Here is a 23719-nt window from a genome sequence, read left to right on the forward strand (position 1 = left end):
AAAAGATTTTTCGTCCCGTGTCAAGGTTGATTTCGTGTTGGTTGTGAAACCACGTGGAGAAGGATTGTACTCAATTTGGACCAAAAAAAGTATATCAATCAAACATCTTTATCTGTAACTGCATGAAGGTAAGTGTGGTTGTGAATATGTGCGAAGAATTGATGGATTATTAGATTGCTGTTAGCGTCGAATATGAGGTGATAAACGAGGTAGAAGATGACGCTTTGCCCGCTGTTCGAGATGCTTCAGATTGCAGTCTCGACCGACTAAAACCATGGAGCTACGAAAATCGTGGAGGCGCAACGCGCACGATATTATACTCCGGCGATCGAGTTAGACGCGAGTGGGTTACCAGGCGGGACTACAATTTCGGGAGTCTATCGATGTAACATTTAGCAAAATAGTTCCAAGATGTAATTCCATGTAGATGACATCCAAAGTCTCCTAAATTTGATGATGTTAGTGCCAAAGCAAAGGAAAGCAGATGAATTCAGTGTCGGTGATTGCGCCATCCAGCATTGCCATGCATTTATGATTGCCATTGGCATTATTGCATTGTCTGTGTGTTGACTTTGCTCGATAATCTTGCTGTGCCACAAATTTTGGGAAATTATTTCAAAACGCCTGCTATGGTATGCCATGCATGCTAATTATGTCTAACAATTGATAGTAACGTTGGTTGGAGTAGCAGAGCATGTATAGCCATAGTATAACCTTACTGCTACAGTAGTATTACACTGAGCTACACCTTTGTAACTGGAGAGAGAAAGAAAGAAAACAGAAAACTGCACTTAACTTAGCGTCTAAGGTTCGACCTCGTGTGCCAAAATTTGATTATACAACTGTACATGCAATAACATTTCCATGGGTTTACTGTTAATTATGCTTGGTCAAATTTTGGACTGCCGAACTTTGAACGGCGTTATGTTAAATTGTTATGGTCAAATTATTTTTATGCAGTGTCACAGTGATCACTGAACTTTTCAGTGAGGAGTCACATTTTGTTGGTGAAAATATTGACTATTGTTGCCAATTATTACATTACTCATTAGAACTGAGAAGAATGGCTTGAGTGACAAATCAGATCATACAGTTAGCGCTTGATGATTTTCATGACTGAACTATGGTTCACTTTTTTTTTTAAAAAGACAGTGCAGACCCTATTCAACACTAGAATTAGGGTGTCTGTAGCATTTTTGCAACTTGTGAAATTCTATAAAAGGTGGGTTATAAACTATTTCATATGAAAGAAAAATATGTCATTAGCATATATTTCAAATTTCATGGCAAAATAATTATTCTATCTCGAGAAATTCAGCTTTCAAATCACTGCAATATTACAACTTTTTTTTGACGAGCACGCACGAAAATATGTCCAAATCATGTTTGCAAACAAGGCCGATAAGTGGCATTCGCGTGCAGATCGCCAGCGACCGGTTAATGAGCGTACAGCGGATTGCTAAAACGCGTAACCAGCGCAGAAGCCACTCCCCCTCGTGTCGTCATAATACATGTTGTGCGTACGTATACAGCGCTCAGCGTTGTGAATGAATACGTAGCGCATGCATTCCGGCCCAGCCAACATCGGCGGACGAGCTAGCGAGCGTGCATACCTAGTACCTACACACTGAACACACACGCGATGCGCTACACTACGTACGTACGTGTGTACACACGTACACAGTACACAGCTGGCTACTGAATGCGACGACTACGTAACACGTCGATGCTGTCGAGATCTATGGCAGTTCATGTGAAAATGTTATATGGCTATTTAGCCATGAATGCCACTTTACCACCATTCGTGGCTGAAGAGTATAGCTTCCAAAATCGTTGCTTGCCCTTTTTTGTCGATTGGAAGCTCAGTCGTAAAAATCGGTATTTGTACCTACCTTCCACCGCGGTACCGCTTCGCAATTGACTTGCCTGATATGGTGCGTTGTGTAGCCTAGGCCTATCTGTTGTGCTGCATAAGATCGCGAGAAAGACTGTAACTCGTGCATCGTTAGTGCACTTTTCTATTGAAGTATTAAAAAAATAAATATGACTCTACATGGTCATTCGTTTGGATTGCTAACTCATACATTGTAGGCCTGTTATGATCATTATCAATCCAGTAATAGCACATGTACTTTGACTACGTTGAGACTGATGCGCCAGGTGAGCGTGTTACATACATGTGTACATGCACATTGTGAATGCTAGGCAATCGTAACCCCATAGAACTCAGTGCTGTAGAACTATCGCAAGCGAAGCGACGTGACAGCTAGCTACATGTAGCTCATTCTGTTTTCAGTGGCACGGGTGTGCGCACGTACTCGAAAGTAGACACACACACAGCGATCTAGCGAACTACATTGTATGTAGCTACGTAGCTACCTTGCGACGGTAGACACACTGCTGACCTACACGTGTACGTAGGTCCGTGAGGTGGTATACATACACAGCGCGCGAGCTAGCTGCATGCGCGCCATGTGGCAGCGAATGCGTGTAGATTTACATATGTATGAGCGTATTTGCTCGGACGTTACTATGGTTGTTGCATACGAAGCCACGCCTAACACGTTCGCTGAGATCAAAAAGTTATTGCAAGGGGTATCTTCTAGGCAATATCCCCGGTCCAAGACGTGGAGCTAGCGAAAAACCGACCTCACCATCGGATTCAGCACATCCTAAACTACTCGCATGCCACACGCTGGTACAAGTGGCGAAGCAGACGCCGAGATATCGAGATAGGTGTGATTCTAACGACATTTACACCAATTTATCGTCGGAGTCATGTACCAGCGCTTTGATAGATTATGGAGCAAAACTTCCTCTTTCATATGATACCAAATTTGTTAGGATTCGATAGCGGCATGGACCGGGGATTTTGCAATAAATGCGATTTTTTAGCACAAAACGCGGGGTCAAAACAGCGTAGGCGCGCGACTCCATTGTGTTCTATGGGGCTTGCGTGTTGTAAGATAGGGGCGCGTTTTGTCCGAAGGTTGGCAGTGCGCGATCAGACACCCTACTAGAATTATGTGTGTCCTAATTACAACCTGAGTGGCTGGAAAAGCCATGCACATGCGACTGTAAGTCCTATCCATAGTCTAAGTGCTTTGACCAGCTGGATACAGTCACATCTACATGCAGTGTACAAATGTTGTAGATCTACACTGTGTACATGACATAAGCTCTACAGATCTACCACCATTACAAAATAATATGTAACTTCATTTTTTTTTTTGTACATTCTAGACAAAAATCTGTTTCTCATAATGGTTTCTACTTCATTCTCATTTTCTTTTCTGTCTGCTTTTCCCATCTTGTCACAAAAATGTGTTTATTTGTGCAAGTTTTGAGCTTTCAAGTGAGGCCCATGGGCATTTATGCTGGGTTTGTCAGTTCTAATTTCATGATCGTACTAAAAAATACTTTGTTGAAGGGTGTGGTTGCAACACAGGCCTGTAATTTTGAGGATGCATTTCTGATGACTATTTGTTGAGATGTCACAAGTTAATGGTCTACATGATCAATTCTTTGCATTGCTGGTTTAATGATGGTTAAAGGAAACCATGAAACTATAAATGTGGATTGAGTGAAAGCAACAGTATTACTTGAACTCATCAGTGATAGTTTGAAGAAAACTGGACATTCTGTTCAAAAGTTATGAATTTTTAAACTTTCACTGCCATCATTGCATGACATGGAGACTACTACTATAGAACATAAAAAATTAACATATTTCACTTTTCTAGCATTATGAAAGAGCACTTCGCTCACCTCTTTCAGAAAGCAGAGGGAATAATATAGGCTCACCCCTAATAAACATGTGTCAGTAGCATGTTGATGGAATGCATACTTTCCATGAAGAATTAAATTTTGTGCAATTCTCCATAATATTTTCTTTATATCATGATCCGCAATTATGTCATGAACTGTAGTAAATCTCCTTAAATATCCAGCAATGACTGCACTGAAACTTAAATATTCATAGAGCTCTTTTGAATCGACTGTCCAATTTTCCTCATACTTCGAATGATGTATTCCACTAATGATGCTGCTTTCACTCAATCCAATTTATATTTGGGTTTTGGTTTCCTTTAATTCTACCACATAGATAAGTGCTGTGTCAAACTTGCCTACCAGCTGTAGTAAGTATCATCATCATCATCATCATCATCATCATCATCATCATCATCATCATCGTCATCATCATCATCATCCAAATTGTACATATGTACAACAGTCCATAATAGAACAACTCTATCAAACAAGGTCACAGGAAGCTTGGTGTGATGATAATGCAGATTACTTGGATTGGGAATGTGAAAGCATGCAATGTTACTCATTCTTCTGTGTTACTGATGTACTGTGTGATTGGCTGGTCAAAAGGGATTTTCATTTGCGTGACTTGGGCATGATTGTGCTACAGAACAATATGTTTCAGAGGGTCCATTACATACAAATTGTAGCCCCTCTTTTATTTCTGATGTGAATAGCCCCTTGAATGAAATGAGAAAGAAATGAAGAAGGCTGACTTGTACAAAAATATAGTGAACATTTCTATCACATGTATTAAAGGGATATGAATGTTGGCAGAAGTCAGCATGACAAAAAGTGCTTTATTAGAAAAGAAGGTGAAGTAAGTAGTTGTTGAATGAAATTAGTTTATTTGTGATATTAGTGTCTGTCATTGATTGTGTTCTGATATTGTAGCTTATAGAATCCCTTTCCTGACTGATGTTCAACTCTGTTACATGATTTGCAACATGTCTCCGGAATGGTACTTGATATGAAAAAGTGTACACAAGGGCAAAGTAAACGACATTCAAAGTTATGATCCTGTAGACTCCTTCCAGCAGTTTTGATGTTGTTGTGATGTACAGTACAATGTATGTTACAATGACAAGTGAAGTTGAGTCCTTTTCCCCATCTTCTTTCCTATATTGAGAAATGTCATGGTACTGTTGTACATGTAGTTGTTGGAAGAAGAAGGCACTCTCTCATGGTTAAAGGTGTGTGTTATCAGTAACTGTTCACATGTGTGTGGCCAGTAGAAGTCAGCTGCTATTAAAGGATAAGTACAGGACTAAATCAAGCTGTAAAAAAGAAAAGAAAAAGAAAAACAGAAAGAGGATAAAAGTCATATTGTAATGTGTACTGTACATTGACTATTTCACATGCATGGTAACATAGAAACAGTCGAGCATGTGCAGTCACTAGAACTTTTTGTAGGCAGCCAGTAGCATTTGATAATTTCTAGTTGATGCTAGATATTGTGGGCTTTTAATTGAATCACAATCACTTAACAAACTGAAAAGCTAGGATAAACTACGAAATATGTCATCATGTCTTTATATTTTGTGTTTTATGTGAAGATGAAACTGATTGTGTGAGCTAGCTCTTTTATTTTTATTTTTTTAAAAGTATTTGCAGTATAAAGTCAGTGGGCAATAAGAGCTAATGGCCTTGCAGTCTTTGAAATCTGCATACTTAGTGCAAAAGTGTTTTTTTTTTTTAAAGCCAAAGACCTGTTGGAAATTTAATAGCTATATATCTTGCTCTGTTCAGTTACAAAGTAGACCATCAGGTAAACAAAACATAAAAATCACATAAATGCATTATATAAAATGCAAGCATGGGTGATTAAAACTATCAGATTTTGACATGATTTACTGAAACACAGTTAGTTTTATGATTATATTCAGATGTCTCCTTTGAATTGCAGCATTACCGGAATCAGCTCTGTAGATGAACTTTAAAACTGCACACTAATCATCTGAATGATGATGCAATAGTAATACATTGCGCCTTAATGTCGGTCTGCACATGTTGATGAATCAAACATGAATTCTGAAGAGGTTAAAAAAATGTACGCCCTTATATGGTAACTCTGTCTTTAATGGGGGAACTGGTGGAAATAGGTTCCATCACCAACTGGCTCACACATAGATATGCGCAAGATAACCGAGTGTGAAGTGGAAACTGTGGCGAAGCTCTTTATTGAAACAGTTGTCTGTAGGCAAGTGCTGCGTCTCTTTTTGTGTACTTTTCTCTTTGCAGAAGTCGGAGAGCCAGGAAGGATAATTGTCTTAGTCAAGTTCTAGGCACATCCTGAGAAAACAAGGCATTTCCTGCCCATTTTGACACTATCTTTGCCTCATGCTTCCAGGTACAGAGGAAACTATGACAAAAGAAATACTCTGGTATTCAAACCCCGTCCCTCCCTTCTTCTACCAACCAATGAAATTGTTGAAGTATCGCTGCATCCTCCTGAGATTTGGACGTGTAAGGTCAGAGGTTATCCAGCCATGCACTGAGCAAATCTTGTTTTATCTACTTACCCACTATAACATAAAAGAGGAGATTATCATTAGATACTTAAGATTTATGCAGAGTTGGCCAGATCTGCCAAAGCTGTGATAGTGGATTAACTTGTGTAAATTTATTATGATTGAGACAATGAAAATATGATTTTTTTTTTTTTTTTCAATTCCAAGCTTAGCTGCCAGTTTTCCTTCATTTTTTTTTTTTTTTTTGTATGCTGGGAGGGACTTCAATATAATGGATCACAGTAATTCCTAGTGCCTGGGTATTGTTCCCCTGATCTGAAAATGGGACAATAAGACAAAGGTTGTGGGTGTTACAATTACAAAGTGGAAGTTGTTAAATTGAGCTTGTGGAGGATTTCACATTTGTGAAATGGAAATACAATGTATGTTGTGTGTGCTATCGCTTACACAGGGTGTATGGAGGGTGCATTGTTGCCCATGGCCTTCTGAAGTACGTATTGTACAAAGTGTGCCTGTATTCTTCAAGTCCTCATGCACATGTAATGTTATAAATCTCTGTTCTTACATTGTACTCTAGTATGACCACGTGGCCACTGCGCAGTGTGCTCACTCAGTCACCCCAACCACTCCCCGTGTAAAGTCAATTATAGGGTTGGCCCCCCCTCCCTTCCCCCCTTGCACTCCTTGGCTCTTTCCTAACAGGGGAAGACATTCGCCCTTGTGCATCATCTGTGGTCTTTGAGTCATCGTCAGCTCGCCGGCGCAACGGACAAACAGGTCTTCATATTCTGTAGAATTTGATGGAGAGCGTGGGCTTCCTGTGAGCAGCAGCGGGCCAAGTATTTTCGGCAACTTGCCTGCACCACGTGGTTATAAATGAATGAGTTCGTGGCAGGGTCACATTGTGTTCTAGTCTCTTTTTCACAGGCCCACTTGCATGAGTGCAGTGTGTGAAGAATTGGAAGCAGAAACTTGTGTGCTGCTTCACAGCTTTGCAGCACAGACTAAGGCTTTTCAGGGAAACTTTCGCTGTGACTGGCCTTCAAAATTCAAACAGTATGCATTTAATTGGAACATTTTTGTAAGTGCAAGAGAGAGAAATTGTAAAGTTTCTTGAGCTTTCTACACTTAAGGCAATTGATTTGGGTTATCATATTAGATGTTACTGGATTAAGGTACATGTAGATTTAGTTGTACAGATGAAGCATGCAAATAATATGACATCCAGTTGCTTAACATTGCAGCCTCTTCATAGAACAAAGTATCTCATATAGAGATTTTTGTGTTGGTATTTTGATGTTGGCCCATGAAATGTCTTTAATGAATAATCTTACTTCTACCTGTGTGGCCATACTGGCTGCTTCCAAATGCATCCCCTAACATTGGCAGGGCACTCAAGTGTCTAGGTGTAGATGCATAAGGGGAAACCTTTCACCTTGGTAGTGGACATGAATGATGCTCAGTTAGCCCCTGGCAGGGAAATTTGGCACGATGGGGTCCCTGGATGCAGTGAATGACTAACAAATCACTCGGCGTCAGCCCATTCTTTCATGAATCAACTGAATCTGGCTTGTCCCTTGACAATGTTTGACGCTCCTAAATGGCACTGAACAAAGTCATGGAACCTTTTTTTCTGTGTGGGCAAGCCTGTTCATGAAATGTTACAGATATTTTCATTGATCTCTCTGTCTCTAAATTTCCTTGCTTAAATTTCTGCAAGGACTAGCAGAAGAGGAAGTCACATAGCGTCCTGTAGGAGCGAATCACACTACAAATTTGTAGGTGCTATTATTTTGTAGGGGAGATGCGTCAAGCATTATTGGAAATATAAAAAAAGAAGAAATTTGTAAAATGCTTGTAAACATTAAAGCAGCAGTGTAGTTGTAGTAGTGTGGTAATACAGTGTACATCAAGATGAGGTGTATAGTTTCTGTTTGAAAAGGTTGATGAACCATCTGCTCTCTTTCTATATAAAAGCAGGCTGAGTTATTATCTGTCTTCATTGCTAAATTGGAATGATATGAGCAGCTATTTAGCAGGCCTCTTAAACTTATGTTCAAATCAGTATTTTTTTTATTGTACTTAATTTTCAGAAGAGTTGATTACACAAGGAACCATCTCATATTCCCTCCTTTTTTTCTCAAAATTTTCCTCCCGTTTGCCTTTTCATTATGTGAGCTTTGCAGACATGGCAACATTGTAAAGGAAATGTCATGAAATTGTATGCAATCAGAGCAAATTAGATTGTCTGGCATTTTAAGACCCAGGAAATGAAGGAGACAGCACAGATCAGATGACAAGGGAGTACATATTCCAAACTCAAACTAGAGTTGAGATGATGAGTGCACTGACCCCCCCCCCCCCAAAAAAAAAAAAAAAAAAAAAAAAAAAAAAGAAAAGAAAAAAGAAAGAAAAAGAAAAAAAGAAAAAAAAAGAAAAGAAAAAAAGAAAAGAAAAAAAAGCCACCACCAAAAAACAAAAAACCCCAAGTAAAGTCATGTACATTAGGCTGGGTTTAGAGTGTAACACAGAATAATTCTGATGTTTGACATAGTGTAAAAGTGGTTATTTTCGTGCTTGGCCAGATAAGATGAGTTTCGTGTGGAGAAGATGGTGAATATTGCTCTGTGCCTCATTGCATAGATATTCTTTTGTAGAGAAAAGTGGCTGCTTCCTCCTGTGGATGCTGCCAATGATTGGAGTCCCAAGCCCTCACACAGATGCAGGTAGAAGGTAAGGTTAAAGGGGTTAATGGCTGTGAGACTTGGCTGGAGAATTTCTCAAGGGAATGTTTTTTTTTTGTGTAGCCATTTCCTGTTTTTTCTATAGAGAGTGTGAACAAAAGGTATGGGAGAAAGTGGATGAATGGGTGAGATAGCGAAGGAGAGAGAGGGATGGGGATTCCAGGTCTTAAAGGTGGTTGCACTTTACGTCATAAAGCACGTAGGAAATCGCTGTGGGTCCCTCTGTGTGTGCATATATGTATGTGTGTGTGTACGTGTTTGTCTGTATGCCTGCTCAGTCTAGTTATGTTTCTGAGGAGACTCCCCCCCACCCCCCGAAAAAAAATTGTTAGAATTAGAGAATACTTAGCTCTGCCAAAAGGTTGTTTTTGTTGTCATTGGTTGGTTGGTTTGTTTGCCTGTTGATCTGTCTGTTTGCAAAATAACTCAAAAAGCTGTGAATGGATTTGGGTGAATGGATTTGGATGAAACTTACAGGAAAAGTTGATGATGACATAAGGTAGGGCTCGACACTAACGGCGGCCCGGTGGCCCGGTGGCCCAGGGCCACCAAAAACGCACGTCGGGCCACCAAAATTTCAGAAATGAAGAATTTGGCGGCCTGATCGGATGTTTGCCTTTGGGCCACCAAAAGTCAAAGTTAGTGTGGAGCCCTGCATAAGGAACAAGTGATTAAATTTTAGTAGTGATCCAGATAATCGTCTGGATCCAGGAATTCAGGATACTTTAAAAAAAAATTTTGTGAAGGATTATCATCGACAACTAGGGCCAACTTGAGAGTTCAAGCTGTGCATAATACATTGTAGTTGTGTGTACGTGCACTGAGCGTGCGCTGGAGGCGCAGTGTGCAGTAAGCTGCTGCATGAATAGGTAAACTCTCAGACAGACACTACGAACTTCTTTATCATTGGGAAATATGAACGATTTTCAGCATGTTAGTGGTAGAAATTAGCTCTGAAATGAGCTCTTTTTTAGAATTTAGGTATGAATATGTACTATTACAGTATTAATAAGTAATCTTGAAAGAGGGCAAATTAATGTGAATTTCAGTCTAGAAATTATTGTATAGTATACATGAATCTTCACACAAAATTGCACGTCTAGATGCAAGTTTTTTTCAGTAGAAGGAAAGCAGCAGGGAAGAAGTGCAGTTACCATGGCAACAGCTCTACACAAACTGACTGGTTGTACAACTTGTACTTCTTTATGAGGAGGGGATTTATATCATAATGGTATAATGCAAGGTCTATTAGAATTAGGCCCCTGATGTAAATTGCAAGTAGAGCCGTAACGTTGAATAAGAAAGAGAAAGATTTTTAGATTACTGGTATCTGTGCCATCTACCCTGTTCATAAGTTAGACTTGCAGACAAGTCTGTTCAATACATTGCTCACACTGCCTATGTCTGATTGGTAGCCCGAGCTTAGAGATGTGTATCTAGGGAGTGTTTTATTCTCATAGGAATCAATATGATAGCATCCATGCTGTAGATATTCATACGAGAGTGTTCTGACCCAACACACACTGTAGAATGTACACGTAGGAATGTCAGCTGTGGAGAGCACTTACCAAATTGTATGAGATGTTGATGTATGCATCGTCGATTAATTGCTCCAGTTTTTATGAGGACATTGTTGTCATCTAAATGCTTACTGTCAAAATGTCTCAGGACTGAGTTAGCTATCCTGCAATAGTCGTTCAACTTGTCCCATATCTTTGTACGTTTTGTGCGTGCTGTATCTTACAGGAAGATGTGATTATTCCTAGCTTACCTTCGGCCATAACTTTTTATTGTTCGGAGCGCTACCTTTAAGACGGCAGCAGTTCAGCAAGAATGTCGGTGTGACTGTTCTGGCAAGTATCTGGAATTGTGGTTTGAGTCATCAGGCAAGATAAGAACGGAAACGGAGAGAAAGATAGTAAGAACGAAAGAGAGGGAGAAGAAGATGAGAATGTAAGATTTAGTGTGTATGGTCTTTAAAATGACTGACTAATTAGAATTTGCAGGCTGTTTCTTTGCTTATACTGCAAATAGATACGGTACCCTCTTTAGTCCCACTGAGGCATGAACTATGACCTCAAAACACACCGTGGCCACTCTCTCAGCACCACACATGGACTCAACCATGCCATAGTTCACTGTCCAGGGTGCCGGGAAGAAAGGGGTCATACAGTAGACTGTAAGGGTGACTGGTGCCAAGCTCTTTTTCTGTATTGGACAAGAGTGTCTCACGTGGTGTAGAATAAATGGTGGGCCATGTGGGAGATTCACAATAGATTTTTCTTTCTTCGGCATCAGTGACTAAAAGACAGCCACACTTTATTAGCTTAAGTCCAAGAATTTTTTTTTTTTGCTGGTATGAGAAATGGACTGTAGCTTTAATGTGGTATTGAAGACATCACAGCTACAGACAGTTTTGAACAGATGGAACTATAAAAGAGCACAAAGGGAATGAGGATACCAAAGCCTAGTATGATTTTGATTTTGGAGGTTTTAATGCATGATAATGAATGTATATTGTTGATGATAGATTGACTGATAAAACCACTTAGGTCTTGACTATGAACCTTGCTGAGCCATGACTGATTTTTTTATTTAATTTCTATTTCTTTCTTTTTTTTCTGCCATACCTCTTGATAAAAGACAGAGATTTTAAAGTTATAATTTTATATTTATTTCCCCAAATGCATATACATTGTAGTAGTGTATGGCATCTAAATTTTTGACCAGCCTGGTGGCAGATATGATTTGTAGTTTCCCTTAAATCAAGCAGTAGGCCCCTAACTCTTGCTCTCTCTGCAGTACCAACATCACGATCATACTGTAAAATGAGGAATGTTCGCGTGCATTTTAATTTTGCAAATTTTGCGAGAGCCAAGATTTGGAAATTAAAATGCACATGAAAGTTCTTGTCTACACTTTACAACGTACATGCTGCAAAAAAGGCCATTGGCTGCGATTCGCCAAATTTCTTGACGTATATATCGTGTTTTATAGTACTTCCTTGTCTTCAAGCCTCTGATCCAGGGTCAGGTTCATTAGCCTTGTTTGTTTGTTTTTATGAGTTGAATTGTTCGTAGTTGTTTTTCACAGTGGTCTTAGCACAGATGGAAATGATCTGTCCTTGGCAAATCTCCTTAATCCAGAAGAGCTGCACTTTTTGTCGCACAATATGAGTGGGGCATAACTAACATTGGCAGCATAAATGATTTCCTGAAGAAACCTGGAATTTTTAGAGTGCCAAGCAAAGTCACCCTGGTTTTCTGCTGGTGTAACAAGAGCGAAAAGAGGATTTGGCCATGTGAATGGGCCCATGGATCTTGCATTCACTCTTTCAGGGTCATCCAGAATGTCTGTATTTTGCATTCAGAGTGACCTTGGTATTCCACAAACAGCTGCTGACAAAAAGTGCCATTCGTGTGTGAGGAAGTGCTGTAATTTATGCGGAGGTCATGGGTACATGTGGGCAGTATATGCTGTTCTTTATTTAACTCTCATTCAAGCATGAGCTCCTAGAAGAGTGCATCTTCTAGAAAATACTGGTGAAGTTACAAGGTATGTGGTTTGGAGACCTCTTGACTGTGGGCCATGGCAGCCATCAGTAGAAAATAATATCCGTCTAATATCATATTTATTATTTGATTGATCATTGGGATGCTTTGAAGGATGACAGTGCCACTGTCGACCATTTGGCATCTGTCCCATATTGGGATACTAGTAGTACTACTTTAGTCTTTATCATGAACCTGGTCCAGTTGTGTTCTCCAGTGATTACAAATCCATGATTTAGTGTATTGTGAATGGTGTTCAGAGTAATCCCATTTTGAGATCTATCACCCTCGCCCACATCCCGACAGGTAACTCTGTATAGCAGTTTTGCTGTACCTTGACCCTCCCATTATCAACGACACTATCTCTTCCAGTGCCCCTAGATCTATAATAGTCCGCTCCTACGATGGGCTAATGATACCACACAAGATCAGCCATATGACCTGTGAATGTGGTTGATGCAGCTGAGGGAGACATGCCGCAGATGTCTTAAATTAGAGATGGGTCAAACAAGCCACTTCTAATGTCCTGCATTGTGACATGCTGACCACGTTGGATGAACAGCTCTCCTCTCTATTGTAGACCTGGAACAGCATCATTTTCTAACATGACGTCATAATTCCTGGTGGCTCCTCGTTGGATGGATATACACTTTGAAGACATTTGCATCTCAGTAAGTGTTGATGAAAAGGGGCCAGTTTATCAACTGCATTTATAACCTTAAGCATGTTTCTATGAAAGGTAAAGAAGAATACAGGTACGATGTGGTGGAGGTGTGTTTGGGACCTACTTGACCAGTAAAGAGCTACAAATTGAGATATAGAAAAACTGATTTTACCAGTATCTATAAGCACAGTTGAAAAAAGCGAATGAAATGTATGTAGTTCATTACTGAGCATGCGATCTGAAATCTCACAATAGCCCAAAGCATTGGTCTATATTAAGCTAGCATCATTTGACTTTGTGATAATAGAGACCATTATTTACATGAACCTTTGGATGCAGCAAACTGAGAAGGTGACCTCTCTCTTTTTACCTTCTTCTTGCATGAAGGGATATTCCACTGATTCCAGCCGTTTTCATACGAGTATTGATGCCATAGTAGCAGGGACAATCACACAGCTCAATATGCCCTTGTTGTTCACCTACTCTACTCTATCTCGGACTGCATTTATCTAAACTTGAGAGAGAGAATCGCGTTTCAAAACGCGTTTGGAACGGTGTTTGCAAACGTGGTTTGAAATGCAATTCTCGGGGAGCCGCGTTTATCTAATCATCATACAATTGCGATTCGAGTGGTGTCACTGCGCAGCTGCTTTGCGCCGTTTGACCTGGGAAGTAAAAGTCAAATGCATACCACCAAACATGCCTCCTCAGTCACACACAAATAATGGGTAGAGAGCACAACAGGAAACAGCTGGGATTTGACCTTGAGATATAAACGCGTTTCAAAACAGCATTGCGTTTATCTACTCACAGAACGGCGATCGTGGTCTCAAATGTGTTTCAAAACGCACTTTGAAAGGCGTTTCAAAACGGCGTTTCTAAATGCGTTTGAAAACACGGTTGCGTTTATCTAACCCCTGAAAACGCCGCAAACGCATTTAGGATCGTGATTCTGCCTCAGAAAGTTTTTAGATGAATGCAGCCTTGGTTGATTAAAGCATCATGCTGGCCAATTTTTATTTGGTGGGATTTATGCCCCATCATCTTTTATGCTCATCAAAGTGGGATTGACTACAATGTATGACTGATCTGTAACCAGCTTTGTTCCATTTGTCCTAATGGTGATTGTAATAATGAAAATTTATAGTGCAACAATTTTATGTCATAAGCTGCCTGAGGCACAGCAAAGAATGTATAAGAAAAAGAATAATGGGGTGGGGGGGGGGGGGGGGGTGGGGGCACATAAAGAGAGGGCAGGCATGGAAAAAATCGAACATTTTGTGTCTTTTAGACTCCTACAAAGCAAATTACCTGAAACAGTATCAATTGCCTTATCTTAAACACGAACAGGAAATGCCAATATAGAGGGCATAGTCTCAATTACACACTATGAGTAGATCATTCCTAGAAACAAGTCCTTTTGTCCGTGCATGATATGGTTACCCTTTGCTATGATACTATAGGTGATGTGCTTCTGTGAACATACTCTGCTCTCTCATGGATTATTGCTCAGTTTTCCTGTAGAGAACTAGCATGAACTTTTGTAGACATCATCCGCAGTATAAAAGTGTACAGCAGTCTGTAAGCCTACAGTGTATGTCGGGACTTCACCCCACACTTCTCATAATACTCTAAAAGTGGAAAAATAAAAGCATGCAAATTTGTTTGCTTGCGGTATGTTCCAGTAGTTGATGTCTTGATTCCGCGGAATTAAAAACATGCAAAACTCTTCTTGACAGGCCGAGCGCGAAAAATAAGTCGCGCGAAAATATCCACCTTTACAGTAGGTGAAAGTCAGCAAATATTACTGGACAGAGAGAGAAAAGAAAAACAACAACCAAAGAGCCCTGTATTCTGCATTGTGATCAGTGTTTACTGATATTGTCACCATTTTCATCAGTTTGATACAAGAGCATACAGAATTCTTCCTGAGCTATTTTGAGATGGCAAGTTCATTATTAGTACCACAGTAAAACACAGTTTCCATGTGGCCTCTGATCAGAAGTGTGTGTGGATTTCTGTCTACATTGTAGGCCATGCTACGAATATACAAATGTGCTCTGTCATATTAAAGGTTGATTGTAATAGTGGTCATGTGCCCATATTGCCTAGAATCACATGGCTGTAATACCTGGGGTGCTGACAATAATGTTTTCTGCAGGTTTGCTTGTTTGATTGTTTGTTATTTACCGAGGTAGAATGCAGAGAGTGAATTGTAAGGTCATAAGATGGAGACTGTAAGGAGAGAGGTATTTGATTCTTTCAAATCCGTTTCCTTGTGTATTACTACAGTCAGATACCTTGTATTGACGAGCCAGTGTCACATGGTACACCTGAATCCAATACTATTCATCTGACTAGGAAGATGAAGAGAAATTTATCTGCCATATACGTTGAATACATTGCATCACATCTGCTAACACTTAGGGCACAAGCGAATAGATACAGTGATATACAGTAGTGCTGTCTAGCAGTGGCAGCTCTACTCCGTCATGCACATTGTATTGCACAGTGTGCCATGCTGACTGCTCTAAACCTTCAGAGTGCGGGAGAGAGAGAGAGAAAGAGACCCAGATGTGCCATGGTATTTGCTGTGGTATCGAATGGGACCACGTGTGAGTGAGTGCCATGTGCTCACATTGGGGAGTGATGTGTGTAGTGTGGCACGCACGAGAATTACTGCTATAGTGCCTAGCCTCATGGCAGGCAGCTCCCTGTTCTTCCTCCCTGTGGTTCTATTCTACATGAAGAATATATCCAAGTAGGAAGGGATGTACAGTGTACTGTAAAAGTGGTTTCTTTCACGGTGGTTTTATTTTCGCGCTTTGAGGTCGAACCGCGAATTTAACATCACGCGAAAATGTTTTGAACTCGCCGCTTGTTACAACGCTATTGCGCACATGCACACACTCCGAGATTCCGCGCATTGAGTGTATTGATGGTCAACACACACAGCGATACCGCGCAATGTAGGTACAAGCATGTTATAAAGTACTCGAGAGACGGGATTTCAGGTAAGCCTGCCTTTAATTCTAATTTCTATTTGATAAATAAAAGAGTAATTGGATTATACAGTTGTAGTTTGGGTTTTTATGTGCAAAATAAAACAGTTTTTGCTGACTGTGAATTCACAGATTTTGCCGACCGCGAATTTAAGCACACGCGAAAAAGTCGGCATCGATGGAAACCGCGAAAGTATCTGCACGCGAAAGAAACCACTTATTCAGTAGGTTGAATGTATGATATGTGTGTGGTGTCTTCCCATATATTTCATGTAGACAGCGATGAGGAGTCCGTTTTTGAGAGTTCTCTCTTTGTAGCCCAGGGAATGATTTTCCAACTCAAATTTGATTAGCAATTTCAGCTGATGAACAATATTTCAAATGGTATCCAGATCCTGTGCACTTCTTTGGAAGAAAACTGCTACACAAAAGTTAGCTTGTGTAGCAGTGGTGTAAAAATGCGTAGCAAATTGCGATGCGATACCAGGAAAATTATTCCCTGTAGCCCTCTCTTTTTCTCACTATCTCTCTTTTCCTTTACTCCTTTTTGTCCTTCTGTAAAAGAACTGCAGGCACTAGCACCTGTGAGGCTACTTTAGTGAGTGATGGGATCATACTATGTAGGCCAAAGCACAGAGCTGTGTGTAAAATAGTCTCAATGATTTGAGTCAATCGTTGCCCCCCCCCATATCCCAGAGTCGATGCCCCCCCCCCATACAAAAAAAGGAGGGGGTAGCTTCATTGATCTTGCCCTTTTGCTTTGTAAAGGGTTGGGGGATGGTCCGTTGTCAAAACTATGTCTAAAGCACACAATATTGTGAATTTAGTTTAGTTTTAATTTGGTTTTATTCATGTAATTTCACAGCCTTCAGATTTTATACTAGGGTCCTATTAAGTGATATGGTTAATTCATATAGGCTCTAGATGCTGTGAAGGATCAAATACTGGTACCGCAGAGACTCCAACTCTCCCGTTTTCGACGGGAGATCTCCCGCCGAAAACCCATTTTTGCAAAATCTCCCGTTCTCCCGTTTGAGATTTAATTTCTCCCGTCCTGGCTCTTTGTCTCCCGTTGGAAAGGATTTCTTTCTTATTTCTATCGTGTGTTGAAAAAATAAGCCTTAGATAGCACAAGAGAGCATCTAGAACCCTAGGAACTTCGCGCTTCGCGCACATCAAGTTGGAGTCTCCCGTTTGCTAGGGGTTTCAGGCGGGAGAATCTCCAGATCAGAAGGTGCTTTGGGTTGGAGTCTCTGGTACCGGTAGTAAAAATGTACTTTGGATGACTGTAAAGTTATTGTGGAGATGTGTCCATATAGGAGGTGATTGAATAATCATGAAATTTGAACTTGATTATGTTTGTCTTCCCATTGAACTGAACAAATGGTAACAAGATATGATCAGAATCCTTGGAAGTAAAAAAAGGAGGATCCTTCAGTGTGAGCTTGGCTCCCTGAAAAGCTGCAACCACAGTAGTGAGAATTTAAAGGTCAAGTTCACCTTCATAGACATGTGGGTTGATTGAATGCAGCAATATTAGTAGAACACATCAGTGAGAGTTTGAGCAAAATTGGACAATTTGTTAAAAAGTTATGAATTTTTGAAGTTTCTGCTCAGTCATGGCTGGATGAAAAGAATACTATAGCTTGTGATGTCACATGAGTACAACGATTAAAAGAAAGAATGAAGAAAATTCAACATATTTCCATTTTTCTAGCATAACAAAAGAACGCTCGACTTCTCTCTTTCAGAAGGCAGGGGGAATAATATTACCCTTTAAACATACATCAGTAGCAAGTTGAAAAACTGTGCACTTTGTTCAAAAAGTAAAGTTTTGTGAAATTCTCTTTGTATTTTCCTTATATAGTTGTACGCATGTGACATCATACGCTGTAGTAGTCTTCTCTTCCAGCAGTGACTGCACAGATACTTAAAATATTCGTAACTTTTGAACGGATTGTCCAATTTTCCTCAAACTTTCACTGATGTGTTCTACTAATATTGCTGCATTCTCTCAATCCTTATGTATATGAAGGTGGACTTGTCCTTTAAAATACAAAAACTTACAGTTCAGCGATGCCTTTGAGACCCAAGCATCTCAGTGAACCATCATTTGACTGCTGGGTAAACTCCCCATGGAGTTTAAAAAGGCAGTGACAAGGGTTTTCCTTAATGAAATTTTAGCATTTCATTAATATCTCATTTAGCATTGTGCCAGAGATGTTACAGGCCAATGAATTTTGGCATTAGTAAGTACCAGGAAGAAGTGCTGAAAGTGCTGCAACTGAAAAGGGGTCATTTTGTACCGAATAAATGATTACCTGCAGTCCCAACAGAGAATGGGGGAGGGGGGGGGGGAAGCTGGCATCCATTCAGATGTTGTTAATGATATTACTCATGTTCACCTGCCCTATAAAGAGCTTCATATTCTGCCCATACCACCATGGGCTTGCGATAATCATGTGACCTGTTTAATGTTGGGAGGTAAAGTCCTTTTCTGTATGTGTGTGTTAGTGTATTATTTGTGGTTGTTTATTCATATACTGACTTTCAAATGCCTTCAAACAAGCTCTATTTAAATGATAAATTCAAATTTCACATTCAAATTATTTTATTTCCATATAAAGTAATACAAAGCAGTATGCATAACGCTGACATGAGTACATCGTACATAATATTTTAAGGAAATTTGAATCACATAAGCTTCAACAAAACATGGATACAGATTTAGTATAAACTTTGTTTTTAGATAAATAAACAAGTGAGCAATACAATTTTATTTTTCAACTCTTTTTGTATATACAGTGTACATCCAGCTGACTGACCATGGACATGCTCTGTTATGTACAGTTGTAGCCTATCACAAACCAGGTGTCTGTTACAGGCCACTAATTATTAAAAATGCCTTTAAATTGAGTCCATCTGTACAGGTGTTTTTTTTTTTTTCAAGTGAATATCATTCTGTGGGTATTCACATTAGATTTGTTCTAAGTTCATATTCTCGTGAAAAACAAAGTCTTCTTACATGGTTAGATGCCCAAACTCCAGTAGTTGGACAGGTCCCCATTTGATGGCCTATGTGAATAGTTCATGATATGTGTGCATTTGTGTATGTATTTGTGTGTGTGTGTGTGTGTGTGTGTGTGTGTGTGTGTGACTGTAGAGTAGATGATTCAGAAGAGAGGCAAACAGCCCTGCTTCTCAGTGGTAAAGAGGATTAGATTACATGGGCACACTTGTTTGCTCTCCTCCAGATAATCAGCTCCCAATATCTAATATCATTGCAGTACAGTATGGTAGCAAAGATAGTTATCTACCTCTGTCCTTTATTCCATCTTCTGTTTGGTAGAGAGGCTTAGTCCAACTTATATTCATAGGTGTTAATGGTTGTATGCCCCAAGAAGATGTACAGGGTACTAAACTTCTAAAGGACAGTTAGGTGCCTGACCGTGTAATAGAACAAATAGGATACCCATGTGCCTCATGTACAGTCAAACCTGTCTATAGCGGCCACCCAAGGGAGATGGAAAAAGTGGCCGTTATAGACAGGTGGCCGCTATAGACAGGTAATCCAACTTTGTGTGCATTGCTTACATGTACATGTATCATCGTTGTATCCTTACATGTACAGTGTATGTGTGTACGTATGCATACACCGTGTGTTTCATGCATTTAACCATGCCGGTAGTATATGAAATTGTTGCACAGTAGCATGTTTATTGTCATGAAGAAAGCTGAACAATCGTGCATTATTATGACTGAATGAGGGATGAATGCAGCGGTGGCAATCACTGAACGTTGCCTGCCCGCACGGCTACCAAACAGAAGAACACGCTGAATTATCGCCTTGGCTACGGCTCCATTGGGTTTTTGGCCGCTATAGACAGGTTAATATCTCCTGCTGGAAAAAAAAAAATTGTGGCCGCTGGCTGCATTAGAGAGGTGGCCACTATACACAGGGTCTTTAACAGGGCTTTTCTCTCGGGGGGAATTTTGCAGTGGCCGCTATAGACGGGGGGCCGCTATAGACAGGTGGCCGCTAAGGCAGGTTTGACTGTATTTTACCTGTACCATGTATATTCATGATAAGTATTTTATGTTTGTTACCAATAGTGAAAGGTGACCTATTTCGTTGAAGTGCAGTCTGGGTAATGGAGCACTGCTGAAAATGCTTTGAAACTGACTGGTAAGCAGCTTCTCGATTGGGGGAGGGGGGGGGGGGGGGGTTGGCGTGAGTATGCCCGGTGCGGCCCTCCTTGGATCCGCCACTTTTGCTGGCTGAAGGATATCATCTGTTTGGTATCTTTTATGTGTGATGGGGATCTGAAATTGTTCTATGAGTTTTTGTAAATTCTTCAAATGATATCAGTTGTTGTCCTGCATCCTGAACTTCCTTCATTCACATTTTCTTCAGAATGTTTTATTTTATATCAAAGAGTTCATTCCTAAAGCCTGCCTCCGCCCAAAATAGTTGTGCAACAATATGAAGCTGTATTTCTTCTACCAGACTCCCGTAAATGAGCTGAATTGAGAGGTCCTAAACCAGCAGGGCTCTCCTAGTCCTCAATGACAGTCTCGGTCATCACTGCTGTCCTTCAGCGCCATTTTCTTCAAACTGGAACAATTCCCCCGTGGTGCTGCCAGGGTCCCCTGCATAGATCCGTATTGATTTGTTGGCCCGCGCGATCTCCTGCGCTCTGCATTTATCCATTCAGTGCTCCTACCTCGTGTTTAGCAGACACGCTCTGGTGGCCTTTAAGAATATGGGCAGAGGTCAATAGGAGAGGCAGACTTTGCAATAGTTGTACATGTACATTGTGGCATCATGCGTTTCCCTCTTCTTCTTGGGTTAGGTTGTAATCGGCATGCTGTTCCATTGTTTTCATCTGTAATACCTGTGGCATTACATCCCTCACCTCCTTTCACTGTAGTAGACATGGTTTCTGTCTCACTCTCACTGCATCTCTTGAGATGAATTTTATAGGACTTTATATGCTGTACCATGCCCCTTACATAGACAGGATATTTGATACATTTCTATGTTTGTCCAAAGATGTTAGTATTGCTTTTTTTTCCCCGTAAATTGATAATGTTTGCATGCTGCTTTACAATTTTTGTCATCTTTAATGAATCCATTGTTGATATAAGCAAGGTACCACTTTATTGTATGATAAATATCTCATCAAAACATATTAGCCTGAATCCATCAAAAAAAAACAAAGATAAATTTTGAAATGATATAATGTTGATCTAGATTGATTTTCCACTTGTTTCTTGAATAAGAAATAAAGACGTTACTATAACAAACTTGCTCAAGAGTGCATTGTGACTCTTCACTGCAACAGTTTTATGCAGAATATTGATTTAATTGACTCAAATATCAGGCATTTGATAAACACTTTTGCAAATATGTTAATTGCATGAGATTTGCTTGTGTTGAACTCAAATTTGCATTACTGGCTCTGATGCAGACGCACAGAGGACTTGCATAATATTTTCCATGTATTTTCCACTCCTTTTATAGGAACCTCATCTACCATCATCTACAGAAGGGGATTACATCAGACACAGCCCACCGTTTGAACAATGGTCTGCTATTCTGAGCAGCTCTGATGAAAGCCTGAAGTTTGACCCTGTAAATTTACACTGCGTGCTGGTGACCCCACACACCGATTCCTACTACAGAGCAAACAGCCATTGTGATAGCCGGAGGTGGCACCCGACTCAACCCAGCTGTCCTCCTTGTGTTACACACATCAATGTGACAGTTGGGAACAGATTTGTGATTTAACACGCTTCAGCATCACATGCGGTACCCCGCACAATTTTTATGAGTTGTGCGATATTAATGAGACATCGACGGGGAAGCTGATATTTGGTTTGTGAGCCAGCGCTCTGGAGAGATTGTGCTGCAAGTCAAGAAAGTCCACCGCCAACATGGCTCAGCTGCGCTACGCCAAGGCGGTCGCTTGCGGCACCGCACTAACAGCAGCGGGCCTGGCCGGCTACTACCTCTATACACGGAACAACATGAAGCGGGCGAAGATGAAGGCAGAGCAGGAGGAGGATAGGGAGGCGATGGTTATGGAGAATGTCGGCAAGGGGACGCAGGCCATCGAGGACAGACTGAGGCAGGAAGCTGAACAGGAGACAGCAGCAAGAAATCTTGCGCAGAAGGATGATAAGAAATGTGAGTGTGACGAAAGCAACTCCTGCACGAATCCCTGCACCCCGGACATTGAAACCATCGAGAAGGTTTTAGAAAAATTGAATCACGCTGAGGAGGAAACGAGAGAAACAATGAATAACGAAAATGACAATATAGAAAGAGACAGACCAGTTGAGGACACCATAGCAAATGTAGTTGATGAGTTCATGTTGGAGTGCAGTATGGACACGAACGCATCCTCTGGGTCCTCGCTGAATGTATCAAATGAACACATTGTGGATGATATGCAAACTGTGGACGAGAGCGTTCCTACCCCTGTCCAAGAAAGCGTAGTCTGTGCAAAGCCCCAGCCCGTTCAGGAAGCCTGTGTCCCGACGAAACAGCAAACCCTCCAATCCTCACCCCCTCCCCTGGACAATGCAATCCGTAAGTCGACAAACCTGTCAACAACCACCAATGCGTCGATAGCAAACGGTAATGTGCTAGACAATCAGACATCCATCAAGGCACCCTCTACCAATGCTAAGTCGGGAAAGAAGGGCAAGCAGTCCAACCAGACCAATGGCAAGGGGTCGGCGACAACAGGTGGCAAGGGATCAGCGACGAGCAGTGGGAAAGGGTCATCGTCCTCGAAAAAGGGAAACAAGAAGAGCAATGACCTTCCAAAGATTCAGTCTGTCGACTGGGCGTCATCCGTGCTCCTGGAGGAAAAGGCCCATGGCTCCAATGCCATGCCCCCTCTCGGAACCAATGAAAGGTGAGTGTTGCAGTGTGACTTTTCAGGTATCCAGTGTAGTGATATTCTGTGACACCTGTAGGAAAAATAATTCCTTACTGTAATGAAGAGAGAATATATCCCAGGGAGAGAGACACAGAAAAGAAAATGATATTTGTAATGAAGCTAGGCATGAATCATGCAAATGCTGCAAACTATTTAGAAAGTTGTAGTGAAATTAGGTACCAAGAAAGGTGCAGCAGTTTTGATGTACGAGAGGCATTATAACATGGGCCACTATGGCATTCTCTTCACTTCTGTTCTAAGCTGTCTTGGTCAAGTAACGAGAGTCTTTTGTCTCAAATTCTATTTTTATACTTGTGTCTTGACTTGGTTGTTACCAATTTTTTTGTTTTGAAAAACAACGACAAAACAATGAAGTACATTTCAAAAATCTGCCTGAAACTGCCAGAAAGTTATGTTCATAATATATTATGTAAAGTGGAAGTTACATGGCAACAAAGATATGACCTTGTATTATTTTTCAGCCCTCATGTTATACAGGTATTCAGAGAGCCAGAATGCATTTTTTT

General features: G+C 40.6%; 1 protein-coding gene across 1 annotated transcript in view; it reads left to right on the top strand.

The window, feature by feature from the left end:
* Nucleotides 1-23719, top strand: part of LOC139728212 (uncharacterized) — a 58054-nt gene continuing 34335 nt past the window's right edge. The window contains exons 1-2 of the mRNA XM_071639177.1: nt 1-128; nt 21767-23168. Of these exons, the coding sequence (XP_071495278.1) occupies nt 22180-23168 (989 nt within the window). The 5' untranslated portion in view covers nt 1-128; nt 21767-22179. The remainder of the gene's footprint in view (nt 129-21766; nt 23169-23719) is intronic.

Source organism: Diadema antillarum, unplaced genomic scaffold (assembly GCF_040938485.1).
Source record: "Diadema antillarum isolate AM-2024a unplaced genomic scaffold, OU_Dant_1.0 seq00000169_RagTag, whole genome shotgun sequence".
In the NCBI taxonomy this organism is placed as follows: Eukaryota; Metazoa; Echinodermata; class Echinoidea; order Diadematoida; family Diadematidae; genus Diadema; species Diadema antillarum.